This window comes from Chiloscyllium plagiosum, chromosome 8 (genome assembly GCF_004010195.1).
Source record: "Chiloscyllium plagiosum isolate BGI_BamShark_2017 chromosome 8, ASM401019v2, whole genome shotgun sequence".
NCBI lineage: Eukaryota > Metazoa > Chordata > Chondrichthyes > Orectolobiformes > Hemiscylliidae > Chiloscyllium > Chiloscyllium plagiosum.
The window spans coordinates 89,564,168-89,579,432 of NC_057717.1; the positions used below are offsets into that span (position 1 = coordinate 89,564,168).

Below are 15,265 nucleotides of genomic sequence, written 5' to 3' on the forward strand. Positions count from 1 at the left end.
CAACTTCTCACTACTATCCTTGACTGGACCTATTCCTACCCTAGTCATTCTTTTATTCCTGACATACCTATAGAAAGCCTTAGGGTTTTCCCTAATCCTACCAACTAAGGACCTTTCATGTCCCCTCCTTGCTGCTCTTAGCTCTCTCTTCAGGTCCTTCCTGGCTACCTTATAACTCTCAATCACCCCAATTGAACCTTCACACCTCATCTTTACATAGGCCGCCCTCTTCCATTTAACAAGGGATTCCAATTCCTTATTAAACCACGGCTCCCTCACACGACCCTTTCCTCCCTGCCTGACGGGCACATACTTATCAAGGACACTCAATAGTTGCTCCTTGAACAAGCTCCACATATCAATTATCAATTACCTCGAATAGTGCAAGTTTCTTGGGAGCGTTCTTCACTGTAGTCCTCCTCTATAGCAGCTGGCTCTTCAGAAGAGACAGTATCTCTGGCATCATCTGAAGAGAGTCGCTCTTGCATAGTCTTGAGATCCTCAGCATTGAGCATCATCTCAGCATCAATAACATCCTTGCACTCAATGGTGGGATGATACGAAGGGCTCCGCTCCACATCCAAAGAGGTTTCAGCCAGTTTGCCAGTGGACAGTTCCTCAGCGATCTCTTCAGTGGGACAACCTTGAGGCAATTTGTCAGGAGTCTCTTTGGCATTATGGTCTTCGCTCACAGATTCCATGTTGGGACCATCAAAAGCTTGGTCCCAGAGTTCCTGATCCTCCACAGAAGCATCGTCATCGGTCCCTTCATCTGTCAAATCAGCTTCTTTTGATCTCCTGGTCTTCTGTTAAGATACAAAGCAACAAGCACTCAGAGGATTCAGTGAGGACACCCAATTCACTCTTCAATGCCTGTCACTGGATAGCCGGTGTGGCTTCAGTGACCTAATGATTAAAGAGTAATTTAAATTGGAGGTATGAGAGAGGATTGAAGGATTTGACAAGGCGGATGGGTGAAATATGATTTACTCTAATGGGAGTCCAGAATAAGAGGACATAAGTGCTAAAATTAGAGTCTTAGAGGGTATGTCAACAAGCACTTGGTCATACAAAGAACATTTACAGCTTAGGAACAAGCACTTCGGCCCTTCAAGCCTGTGTGGATCCAAATCCACTGTCTAAACTTATCGACCAATTCCTAATCATCTGTATCTCTCTGCTCCCCACCTACTCACGCATCTGTCCAGACGCACCTTAAATGAATCTACCGTGCCGGTCTCTACTATCTCTGCTGGCAATACGTTCCAGACACCTACTACCCTCTGTGTCAAGTACTTTCTGCACGTATCCCCCTTAAACATTTTGCCTCTCATTTTGAACGGGTGACCTCTCATTATTGAATCCCTGACCCTGGGAAAAAGCTTGTCTCTATCTACCCGGTCTATACCCTTCATGATTTTTTATAGACCTCAATCAGGTTCCCCCCTCAATCTCCTTTTTTCGAATGAAAACAATCCTAACTTCCTCAACTTCTTTTCGGAGCTAGCACCTTCCATCCCAGGCAATTACCTTCTCTGCACCCACATCCTTTAGGTAATGTGGTGACCAGAACCGTACACAGTATTCTAAATGTGGCTGAACCAGTGTCTTGTACAATTTTAACATGACCTTCCAGCTTTTATATTCAAGACCCCATCCGATGAAGGCAAGCATACCATATGCCTTCTTGACCACTCTATCCACCTGTGCAGCCACCTTCAGGGTACCTGAACCCCCAGATCTCTCTGCCCATCAACCTTTTCCAAGGCCGTTCTGTTTACAGTGTAGTTCACTCTAGAATTAGATCTTCCAAAATACATCACCTCACATTTGCCTGGATTGAACTCCATCTGCTACTTCTCCGCCCAACCCCCCAGTCTATATTCTCCTGTATTCTTTGACAATCCCCTATGCTTTCTGCTACTCCACCAATCTTTGTATCATCTGCAAACCTAACTGATAAGACCAATGCCCTCTTCCAGATCATTTATGTATATCACAAACAACAGTGGCCCCAGCACTGATCGCTGTAGAACACCACTGGTCACCTTTCTCCATCGAGAAACTCCCTTCAACTATTACTGTCTCCTGTTGCTCAACCAGTTCTATATCCACCTACCAGAACACCATGTGACTTCACTTTCTCCATTAGCTTACCAAAGGGAACCTTATCAAACACCATACTAAAGTCCATGTAAGATGACAGTTACAGCCCTTCCTTTGTCTATCAACTTGGTCATTTCCAAAATTTCCTCAAAAGTCATCTATTAAGTTGGTAAGGCACGATCTCGCCCACACAAAACCATGTTGCCTATCACTGATAAGCCCATTCTCTTCCAAATGGAAAAAGATCCTATCCCTCAGTACCTTCTCCAGCAGCTTTCCCACCACTGATATCAGGCTTACCGGTCTGTATTTACCTGGAATATCCCTACTAAGCTTCTTGAAAAAGGGGGACAACATGCGCAACTCTCCAGTCCTCCAGCACTTCACCTGTGTTTAAGGATGCTACAAAGATATGTCAGGGCCTCAGCTATTTCCTCTCTCACCTCCTTCAGCAACTTATGATAGATCTCATCCAGTCCTGGGGATTCGTCCACCTTAATATCCTTTAGTCTACCTAACACATTCTCCCTCTTTATGTCAACAAGGTCCAGACTAAACAAACTTCTATCTCTAATCAACATTCATCATATCCCTTTCCTCCATGAACACTGATGCAAAGTATTCATTGAGAATCTCACCCATTCTTTCTATTTGTTCTTCTACCTTGCATTCATTGTTGGGAGGCCTGTAGTACAGCCCCAACACTAACTGCACCCTTATTTCTCAGGTCTATCCATAATGCCTCACTGCACAAGCCCTCCATAGTGTCCTCCTTTAGCACAGCAATGATATTATCCCTGATCAGCAATGCAACTCCTCCTCCCACCCCCACCCCCCTACTTCCTCCCCACCTTTTGCTTCCCTCCCTGTCCTGTCTGAAGCATCTACATCCTGGAACATTTAGTTGCCAATCATGCCCTTCAACCAAGTCTCGGTGATTGCAATAACATCATACTCCCACGCATCAATCCAAGCCCTAAGTTCATTTGTCTTATCCACTATACTCCTTGCATTAAAGCATATGCACTTCAGACCACCAGTTCCTTTGTGTTCATCTGCTCTCTGCTTACTCTTCCCAAAGGGTCATGGAAATCTGGAACTCTCTCTTCTAAAAACCTGCTTGGGCAGTGATGGTGAAGGACCGGGTTGAGTGGGCCTTAAGTGAAAATTTCCAAATGTAGAGAGATACAGTTTTATTGGGTAAGGTGGTGAACCCAAGGAAGGTAGATAGATAGAAGATAGCCATGTTTTAAACTCCAGGCTTAAACAGGCTTGAATAGCCAATAGTTACTGCATTCATACAGAGAAGGACTCCTTAACAAAATTTAGCTGACCACTGACAACAAATCGATCCAAACTTAGTTAAAAATCACTTTTCTCATCGCCAGCCAATCACTATTAAAAGAAAAAAATTGCAGATGCTGGTGACCTGAAATAAAAGCTGGAAGCACTGGAGAAACTCAGGTCTGGTGGCTTCTGTGGAGAACGAAAGAATTAATGTTTCAAAACCAGTAATCCAAAGAAGAGCCAAATATGTCTTACTTCCTTCCTCTTCTCTGAAACATAGTCACAGTATTAGAGTTGTACACCACAGAAACAGACCTTTCAGTCCAATTCATCCGTACTGACCAGATATTCTAGTCCCATACGGGCCAGCATTTGGCCCATATCCTTTTAAAACCTTCTTGTTCATAAACCCATCCAGATAACTTTTAAAATGTTTTAATTGTACCAGCCTCCACCACTTCCTCTGGCAGCTCATTCCATACATGCACCACATTCTGCGTGAAAAAGTTGCCCCTCAGGTCGCTTTTAAATCTTTCCCCTCACCTTAAACCCATGACCACTAGTTTTGGGTTCCCCTACCTGGAGAAAAAAAAAAAGACATGTCTATTTACCTTATCCATGCTCCTCATGATTTTAGAAACCTCAAAAAGGTCACCCCTCAGTCTCTGACCTTCCAGGGAAACTAGCCCCAACCTATTCAGCCTCTTCCTATAGCTTAAACTCTCCAACTTCTGCAACATCCTAGTAAATATTTTCTGAGCCCTTTTAAGTTTCATAACATCTTTTCCACAACGGGGAGACCACAATTGAATGCAATATTCCAAAAGTGGCCTAACCAATGTCGTGCACAACCAGAACATGACATCCCAACTGCAATACTCGATGCACCAACCAATAAAGGCAAGTGTACCAAACACCACCTTCAGTATCTTGTCTACCCACAATTCAACTTTCAAGGCAATATGAACCTAGGTCTCTTTGGTGAGCAATAGTGTCTTTGGTTAGTTCCACATCCACTTGAGGGGACAGACGAATTTATTGTCTTGCTAGATGGACACATCATGAGGCTTCATGGAATCAATCAGCAAACAAAATTCAACACCAAACCACACATGATGATGCTGGAACAAGTGACAAAAAGCTTGATGAAACAGGTCAGTTTTAGGAACAGTCATAAAAAGGAGGAAGGAAAGGGAAAGATGATCTTGGGGCAGCAATTTCAAAGCCCGAGATACAGCCACCATCAAGATATGGTGTCTAAGAGGGTTGTGTTTGGCTGAAGTTACGAAGGCAGTGAAAGTCCAGGCTAGGAAGGCATTTGATAAGAAGGATGAGCATTTCAAAAACAAAATGTTGATGGCCTGAAGCCAATGCTGGTTCCAGTGGATGGAACTTAGTGAAAGCAAGGGCAAAGAGGAGAGATTTGGGCGAGTTCAAGTTTATGAAGGGTGCAGGGTAGCAGGCTGGCAAGGAAACAATTTGAATAAAACCCATTGAAGGCTAAAAATAGCCCGAAAGAGTTTCAACAGGAGGAAAGCTGAGGCGGAGTATCGAACTGCAATGACACAAGTAAAAAGGACAGTCTTTGTGATGAAACAAAAACAAATTGCTGGAAAAGCTCAGCTAATCTGGCAGCACACACAGAAATCAGAGTTAACATTTTGGGTCCAGTGATCTGAGGAAGGGTTACCAGACCCAAAAGGTTAATTGTGATTTCTCTTCACAGGTGCTGCCAGACCTGCTGAGATTTTGCAGCAGTTTCGGTTTCTGATTTCCAGCATCCACAGTTCTTTCAGTCTTTGTGGTGATTTCATCATAAGCTCAACTCAGAGACAAAGATGCCAGTTTGCAGACAGAGTCTTATTCTGCTTCAATGGCGAGGGAGTTATTGGTGGGGACTGAATGGAATATCTTTCATTGGACAAGCACATTTTTTAAAAATTCTTTCGTCAGATGTCACTGGTGTCCTTCCTTCATTGCCATTAAAAATGATTGGCTTCTAGGCCATTTCAGATGGCACACTCATGGGGATCTGGAGTCACATGTACCAGAGATCCAGATAAGGATGGCAAATGCCCAACTCTGAGTGAACCAAATGGGTTTTTACAACAATTGCTACATAAAGTCTCCATAATGGTTACCAGTCCTTTACATTCCAAATTCATTAGTTGAATTTAAATTCTACCACAGAGTATTTGTACCAATGTTCCTGTGATAGTAGGATTACTGGTTAGCTAATAGTTTGTCATAGACTTCGATAGACTCTTGCAGATACTAGTGGGCTATTTGAAGTCAAATCTTTACTTAGATACAGCCTTCCGTTACTAGCGAGCATGGTCTGGCACTAACCTTTAGTTAGCTAAAAATAGACACTATCTATGGGGATCTAGCTAGTTAGTTGAACTGCAATATCTAATATGCTCAATGCAACATCAAATCTGTTCAATATAGTCTGGCATCAACCATTACTTAAATAACCATTAGCTTGCTAGGTTTAAAAAAAAGCAGCATTTTTCATTGTAGGCCACAGATTGGAGGTCATTTAAGAGATAATATTTATTAAAAATTTAAGTGCAGTAAGGACCTGAAATTTGGAAAACCCCACTATAGGGAATGGGTGGAGGGGATTAAAACAGGACAAACTGAATTGTTCTTACACTAGAAAGTCCAACACTAATCATTAGTTGAGCCCAAATGTTTAAACACAGTCTGCCAATGTCATAACGTCCCTCCTTTTCAGAGTCAGATTTGGCATCTGCTATTTGTTAGCTAGTCCTACATTGACTAGATGATATAGACTGGCACAAATCATGAGACATGGTCACACATTAATGAATGCAACACTTTGATGTTAATCAATAGGAGGTTTTGATAGTTTTGAGAAGGGATAGCATCACACCTGTAGGGAGGTAGGATATTCCCAGAAATGCATCCAGGGAAGTTATTTGGGTGGAACTGAGAAATAGGAAAGGGATGATCACTTTAGTGGGATTGTATTATAGACCCCTTAATGTCAGAGGGAAATTGAGAAAGAAATTTGTAAGGAGATCTCAGTTATCTGTAAGAATAATAGGCTCGTTATGGTAGGGGATTTTAACTTTCCAAACATAAACTTTGACTGCCATAGTGTCAAGGGTTTAGATGGAGAGGAATTTCTAAAGTGTGTACAAGACAATTTTCTGATTCAGTATGTGGATGTACCTACTAGAGAAGGTGCAAAACTTGACTTACTCTTGGAAATAAGGCAGGGCAGGGGACTGAGGTGTCAGTGGGGGAGCACTTTGGGGCCAGCGACCATAATTCTATTAGCTTTAAAATAGTGATGGAAAAGAATAGACCAGATCTAAAAGTTGAAGTTCTAAATTGGAGAAAGGCCAATTTTGATGGTATTAGGCAAGAACTTTCAAAAACTGACCGTGGGCAGATGTTTGCAGGTAAAGGGACGGCTGAAAATGGGAAGCCTTCGGAAATGAGATAACAAGAATCCAGAGACAGTAAATTCCTGTTAGGGTGAAAGGAAAGGCTGGTAGGTGTAGGGAATGCTGGATGACTCAAGAAATGGAAGGTTTGGTTAAGAAAAAGAAGGAAGCATATGTCAGGTATAGAAAGGATAGATCGAGTGAATCCTTAGAAGAATATAAAGGGAGGAGGAGTATACTTAAGAGGGAAATCAGGAGGACAAAAAGGGAACATGAATTGGCAAATAGAATTAAGGAAATACATTAAAGACAAAAGGGTAACTGGGGAGAGAATAGGGCCCTTCAAAGATCAGCAAGGTGGCCTTTGTGTGGAGCTGCAGGAGATGGGGGGAGATACTATGTGAGTATTTTGCATCAGTGTTTTCTGTGGAAAAGGACACAGAAGATATAGAGTGTAGGGAAATAAATGGTGACATCTTGAAAAATGTCCATATTACGGAGGAGGAAGTGCTGGATGTCATGAAACACAAGAGTGGATAAATCCCCAGGACCTGATCAGGTGTACCCTAGAACTCTGTGGGAAGCTAGAGAAGGGATTGCTGAGCTTCTTACTAAGATATTTATATCATCGATAGTCCCAGGTGAGGTGCCGGAGGACTGGAGTTTGGCTAACGTGGTGCCACTGTTTAAGAAAGGTGGTAAGGACAAGCCAGGGAACTATAGACCAGTGAGCCTAACATTGCTGGTGGGCAAGTTGTCAGAGAGCATCCTGAGGGACGAGGCGTACATGTATTTGGAAAGGCAAGGATTAATTAGGAATAGTCAACATGGCTTTGTGTGTGGGAAATCATGTCCCATAAACTTGATGGGAGTTTTTTGAAGTAGTAACAAAGATGATTGATGAGGGCAGAGCAGTAGATGTGATCTATATGGACTTCAGTAAGGCGTTCGACAAGGTTCCCCATGGAATACTGATTAGCAAGGTTAGATCTCATGGAACACGGAGGACTAGCCATTTGAATACAGAACTTGCTCAAAAAGGTAGAATTCAGACGGTGGTGGTAGAGGGCTGTTTTTCTGACTGGAGGCCTGTGACCAGTGGAGTGCCACATGGATTAGGTGCTGGGCCCACTGCTTTCCATCATTTATATAAATGATTTGAATGTGAACATAAGAGGTATAGTTAGTAAATTTGCAGATGACACCAAAATTGGAGGCGTAGCGGACAGCGAAGAAGGTTACCTCAGATTACAATGGGATCTTGATCAGATGGGCCAATGGACTGAGAAGTAGCAGATGGAGTTTAATTTAGCTAAATGTGAGGTGCTGCATTTTGGGAAAGCAAATCTTAGCAGGATTTATACACTTAATGGTAAGGTCCTCAGGAGTGTTGCTGAACAGAGAGACCTTGGAATGCAGGTTAATAGATCCTTGAAAGTAGAATTGCAGGTAGATAGGATAGTGAAGGCAGCGTTTGGTATGCTTTCTTTTATTAGTCAGAGTATTTAGTACAGGAGTTGGGAGGTTATGTTGCAGCTGTACAGGATATTGGTTAGGCCACTGTTGGAATATTGCATGCAATTCTGGTCTCCTTCCTATCGGAAAGATGTTGTGAAACTTGAAAGGGTTCAGAAAAGATTTACAAGGATGTTGCCAGGGTTGGAGGATTTGAGCTATAGGGAGAGGTTGAATAGATTAGATTACTTACAGTGTGGAAACAGGCCCTTCGGCCCAACAAGTCTGCCGAAGCGTAAACCAACCAGACCCATTCTCCTACATTTACCCCTTCACTTAACACTACGGGCAATTTAGCACGGCCAATTCACCTAACCTGCACATTTTTGGATTTTGCGAGGAAACCGGAGCACCCGGAGGAAACCCACGCAGACACGGGGAGAAATGTGCAAACTCCACACAGAGAGTCGCCTGAGGCAGGAATTGAACCCGGGTCTCTGGCGCTGTGAGGCAGCAGTGCTAACCACTGTGCCACCGTGCCGCCCAATAGGCTAGGCTGTTTTCCCTGGAGCGTCAGAGGCTGAGGGGTGACCTCAGAAGTTTATAAAGTCATGAGGGGCATGAATAGTATAAATAGACAAAGTCTTTTCCCTAGGGGTGGAGGGAGGAAGTCCAGAACTAGAGGACATAGGTTTAAGAGTGAGAGGGGAAAGATATAAAAGAGACCTATGGGGCAACTTTCTCACGCAGAGGATGGTACATGTATGGAATAAGCTGCCAGAGGAAGTGGAGGAGGCTGGTACAATTGCAACATTTGATGCATTTGGATGGGTATATGAATAGGAAGGGTTTGGAGGGATATGGGCAAGTGGCAGGTGGGACTAGATTGGGTTGGAATATCTGGTCGGCATGGACGGGTTGGACCGAAGGTCTGTTTCCGTGCTGTACATCTCTATGTATGACTCTAATAGTAAGGTTCCCTCCATCACTGACAGTCCAACACCAAGCTCTGAACAGATGCAGCATGATACTAACTGGTGCCATAATCCAGCTGGAACCAGTGTTTGGCTAGAATCCAACATTAATGATTCATTAAATATGGACTAATACAAACACGTAGAATCTGACATTAGCTAGTTTAGACACAGTGACATGCTAACTATCAGGTGAAGTTCAACAATAACCATTCGTTATATATTGACTAATTGGCAGTGTCTGATACTGAACAACAGACACAATCTAATGGGCAAAGTCCAACTGAATCACTGGTTAGACATATACCAACATTAACCATCTGGGTCCAGTATGGCACCAACCACTAGTTACAGTCTTACCACTACCCATAAAAGTAGATACAGTTCTGTCCTAGACATTACTTGGACACAGACTGACACTGACGATGGACAAAGTCTTTGACTAAGCCAGGATGATATGAACCATTATTTAGGCATGCACTGGCACGAATTAGACAATTGGGTCTAATGGATAGGTACAGATGGTCCTTTACTAATTAATTGGCCAATGCTAGACAGCGTCCAAATCTAATAGGACAGAGTCTAACACTAACCATTGATTAGGCACAGTCCTGCTCTAACCATTAGGTAAGTACAGCCAGAAATTAACCAACAATTTGTTATACATGGTCCACGTACAAAATAGTTAGTATAAGTGCAGGGAATTGGGATCAACACACTTTTAGTGGTAGTTACGCCGGTGCAGAATTGATGGGCTGAATGGCCTTTTCTGCGCCGAATGAATCAATGTTCCAGTCTAACTAACAGTTAAAACACAGACCAACTGGAGGGTATCCATCAACAGCCACCAGGAAACGTGCTCCAGTACCCACTTTCACACAAATCAGTAACAGGCTCCACTCTAAAAGCAACTGGAGGCCAGAATTTAATGTTACTGGTTATGGTTCTAAACTAGTGGGCATGGCCTGAACAATCCCTGACAAACTAATGGCCTAATCTAACTAGTTAACTGTCACACAACAGGCAGACACTGTTTGACACTAGTGGGCATTGTCAACTAGTTAATGTCAGACAATCCTTCACTCCTTGTGGGCAAGGACTGACTAACTTGTTGGCATTGTCAGACTAACCAGTATTCGTGTTGCAAAACCGACTAAAAGGCACTCACACTAGCATCAGGCTTAGCTTGAAATAAAGTAATGGTGCCCCACACTAACTAGCAGTCAATGGTATGACACGGAGCAGCTGGGAACACATGCCAGATAGCATTCCTGTAAAAAGGAAAATGGACTCAATATAACCTGAACCACCTGACATTCCCAGAGCAATCAGTGGGCATAGTCTGATGCCAACTGGCATTGACTAACCTGTGGGCATGTCTGACACTAACCAGCTGGTCCTTCAACACTCTTAAGCTCTGAAGCTATCCATATAGGAGTCCAATATTGACTGCTGACTGATGCTCACTAGCTGGCCTGGTACAACATTGGTGAGCATGGCACTGACCCTAACTATTTGGCACTCCTTGAGAAGCTGGCAAGTATGAGACAAGTAGGTGTACTCTGATGCTATCTACTGGCACTGCCACATTATTATTATTTGGAGATGCCGGTGTTGGACTGGGGTACAAAGTTAAAAATCACACAACATCAGGTTATAGTCCAACAGGTTTAATTGGAAGCACACTAGCTTTTGGAGTGACGCTCCTTCATCAGGTGATAGTGGAGGGCTCAATCCTAACAGAATTTATAGCAAACATTTAGTGATGTAACTGAAATTATACATTGAAGAATTGATTGTCTGTTAAGCCTTTCATCTGTTAGAATACAGTGGTAATTTCACTTCTTTCATATGTAAATCACAAAACCTTTTTTAAAAAGTTACATTCTCAGGTTAGCTGTTAACAATGGTGATAGCTAGACAATATGTTGAAGGTGTTGGCCCCCTGTGTTCTCTGTCTATGCCATGATGTTTAGATTGATTCTAATCCAAAAAGTGAGATAACGAAGTTTTACATGAATTCATGCAGTTTTTGAGCAAAGTACAATGTAACCCTGCAAGTACAAATTCACCCCACAAAATATATGTATGTGAGTGCAGAGTGTCTTAAGTCTGTGAGGGGGTGCATTTGAGAGTGTGGGTGTCTGTGTGGGTATGTATAGGAGTGTGTGTGTGTGTGTGTGTGTGTGTATGTAGGAGTATCTACGTGTGTATAGTGCAATGGTGGTCACCTGTAATGTGACATGAACCCAAGGACCCGGTTGAGGCCCTCCCTATGGGTACCGAATGTAGCTATCAGCCTCTGCTCGGCCACTTTTCGTTGCTGCCTGTCACACGTGCACTCCCTTACAGTCTTAAGGCACTCTGCACTCACTACACAAACTTTCTCACACTCTCAACCCCCAACCCAGACAGATGGACAGACACAAACACACACAGACAAAAACCCACATGCACACATATTTTGTGGGGTGAATTTGTACTTGCAGGGTTACATTGTACTTTGCTCAAAAACTGCATGAATTCACGTAAAACTCCGCTATCTCACTTTTTGGATTAGAATCAATCTAAACATCATGGCATAGACAGAGAACACAGGGGGCTAATGCAAGTACAAATTTGTACTTGCAAAGTTACATTGTACTTTGCTCAAAAATCAATCTAAACATCACGGCATAGACAGAGAATACAGGGGGCTAACACCTTCAACATATTGTCTAGCTATCACCATTGTTAACAGCTAACCTGAGAATGCAACTTTAAAAAAAAGGTTTTGTGATTTACACATGAAAGAAGTGAAACTATCATGGTATTCTAACAGATGAAAGGCTTAATTTTTCAATGTATAATTTCAGTTACATCACTAAATTTTTGCTATAAATTCTGTGTGTTAGGATTGAGCCCTCCACTATCACCTGATGAAGGAGCGACGCTCCGAAAGCTAGTGTGGTTTCAATTAAACCTGTTGGACTATAACCTGGTGTTGTGTGATTTTTAACATTAATATTAGGCACAGTCTGACACTTCACTTTCACTCTCACACCAACTGGTGGGTACATTCTCACACTACCCAAGTGAACACAGTTCTACAAAACTGGCACAGCCCAACACTAACTGGCTAAAACTAACTCAAGGCCATTAACCAGTCAGCTGTCCAACAAGCTATTGACATGATCCAATATTCAGCAGATTGCAATCCCATGTTGACGAGTAAGCAAGATCTGACATTAACTTGCTGAAATTGGTCATTCGAGGGGTCAAAGACTACATTGCGGAAACAACCCAAAACTGAATAGATAGCATTTGCACATTAATTGGAGAGTGTGGTTTAGTGGGCAGCACAGTGGCTAGCGCTGCTACCACACAGTGCCAGAGATCCGGGTTCAATTCCCACCTCAGGTGACTGACTGTGTGGAGTCTTCCCAGTGTCTGTGCGGGTTTCCTCCGGGTGCTTCGGTTTCCTCCCACAGTCCAAGAATGTGCAGGTCAGGTGAATTGGCCATGCTAAATTGCCAGTGTTAGGTGAAGGGGTAAATGTAGGGGAATGGGTCTGGGTGAGTTGCACTTCGGCGAGTCGGTGTGGACTTGTTGGGCTGAAGGGCCTGTTTCCACACTAAGTAATCTAATCTAATACAAATCACCCAACGGTAACTAGTTAAGACTCCCACACTATTGAGTGAGAATAATTCAACACTAACTAGACAGTACTCGACAGTCTGACAGTGAGGTCGTCCAGGTATTTAGTCCAATTTTAGTGGGAGCGTGTGGCACTATGTTTAATAATTAGTTTGGATTGCTGGTGTTGAACTGTCCCCTCTCTAGTTAGAGAGTATACAAACATATGCATATTACTTTGAGAGCGCTATCTATTTAGCTTCAGACAATACCAGCTAGTAAGTCAGGGAGTGACACTAACTGGGCATTCTCATTCTAACTACTGTGCACAATATGATACTAACCAGCTGGCCCTGTTGCTTTAGCCAACAACACTAACCAGTCACTCCTTGGTTAACTACAGGGCATGTTCTAACATCAACTAGCTGGCATTCCCACTTGAACAGCGGAAGTTAAGCACAAAGCATCACACGTTACAGTAACTAGTGAGCACAATCACAGTATTTTGTGATTTCCAAAGTAACTAGCTTTTTCCTCGCTGATTCACTAGCTGTCACACCCGAAATAATGAGTTATTACTCCCTGATCAACTAGTTGTCACTTCTAATGTGAAAGTTTAAATCACACAGTAACCGAGTGCAGTCTGACATTGTAACTCCATAGTAACTTATTGCTCGCTGATTAACCTGTTATACCCATGACTAGTTGTCATTCTGATTAACTCTCACAGTAACTAATTATTCCCTAATCAAGTATCACACCCAAGTAATTAGTTGTCACTCTCATAGAAACTTACTCCCATAACTAATTATCTCTATCACTAATGAATAGTTATTATTCAGTGAATAACCAGCTGTAAGACCCACAGTAACTAGTCATTACTCAGTGATTAAGCAGATGTCACTCCCATTGTAACCAGTTAACTTGCTATCACAGTATCTAGTAATTACTCAGAGTAACCAATTATCAGGTTCACAATAACTAGTCATTATTCCATGATTGACCACTTGTCACTGACAGGAAGTAGTTATTAACTTTGTCACAGTAACTAGTCGTTACTGTAAATAACCAGTTGTCAGGCCCACAGTATGAAGTCACTCCCACTGGAACTAGTTATTAACCAGTGACACTCACTCACTAACATGATTAGCCAGTTGTCAGGCCCACAGTAACTAGACCACCCCAACAGTAAGTGGTTATTAACTCACTCCCACAGTAACTAGTCATTACTGCGATTAACCAGTTGTCAGGCCCACAGTAACTAGGTCACTGACAGTAACTGGTGATCATCTCCCTCAGTAAGTAAGGGAGACGCTCTGACAGTCCCTGGTTGTCACCAACTCGCCTTGCGCTCGGAGCTGGTGCCTGTGTCCGGGGCCACCCTCCTCCTGCCCGCGGGCTGGCGGAGCTGCTGCTGCTGCTGCTCACGGGCTCCCCGGAGCCGGGCTCGGGTCAGCACGGTGCGGGGCTGCGGCTGCTCCCGCTCCCGCTCCCGCTCCCGGTCCCGCTCCCGGCTGTGCCCGGCCCCGGGCTGCCACTGCGCGGCGATGCGGTAAGAGTGGGAGCCCTTGTAGCTGACTCGGAGCACGGTGCGGGAGCGGAGCAGCCGCTCCAGCTGGCGCCGGGTGCGGCTCGGGGCCAGCCCGTGTCTCCGCTGCACCATCTTACAGATCCGTTCCAGGTCCGGCCGAGCCTTGCGGCTCCGCAGAGAGTCAATGGTGTCCAGGATCCACTGCCTGCACTCGGCCTCCGACATCCCCGGGGACGGACAGTCAGACAGAGAGAGAGAGACGGGGCTGCCTCCTCTCCGTCTCCCCCACACCCTTCACCGCCGTCTCACATAAAGGCGGAAGCGCCGCTCCCTGACAGCCGACCCGCCTGGAGCGGGCGGAGCTCCCCGCATGGGACAGTGTGGGGTAGGGGGTAGGAGGTGGAGGGGACAGATAACATCCTGTCCCGTGTTTTCCTATCTTCCTGGTGGTGGAATTTGAATAAAGATTCGTGCACTTTGTGTCTTTCACTGTGTCTCACACCTGCACAAAAATAAAGAAAAAAGAAAAAAAAAATAAAGATTCGTGCACTTTGTGTCTTTCACTGTGTCTCACACCTGCACACACACACACCATGGGTGCTGGGGGAAAAAATAAGCACTACCGCACTTAGGTGGTAGTGTGGGGGTTAATATATAAAAAAAAGGAAAAAAAAATAAACAGGAGAAAAAAAAACATCCTGTCCCGGAGCACGGCAGCAGCCAGCCGCCTCTTCCCCAGCACTGGGCAAATGTTCACCCCAAACAGGAGGAATATTAACCGCAGATGGCAAAATATCCGCCTCAAACGGAGGGATGTTAACTCCAAACACTGACCGGAAACAAGAAAACTATAAAACCCCCTAATATTGATCCTAAAT

The 15,265-nt window shown here is 43.9% G+C and overlaps 1 protein-coding gene across 1 annotated transcript in view; it reads right to left on the minus strand.

The window, feature by feature from the left end:
- Positions 1–14,886, minus strand: part of LOC122552172 (protein Niban 1-like) — a 153,497-nt gene extending 138,611 nt beyond the window's left edge. Inside the window, exons 1-2 of the mRNA XM_043694711.1 lie at positions 14,202–14,886; positions 374–806 (exon numbers count right to left, since the gene is read on the minus strand). Of these exons, the coding sequence (XP_043550646.1) occupies positions 374–806; positions 14,202–14,612 (844 nt within the window). The 5' untranslated portion in view covers positions 14,613–14,886. The remainder of the gene's footprint in view (positions 1–373; positions 807–14,201) is intronic.
- Between the last annotated feature and the right edge of the window lie 379 nt (positions 14,887–15,265).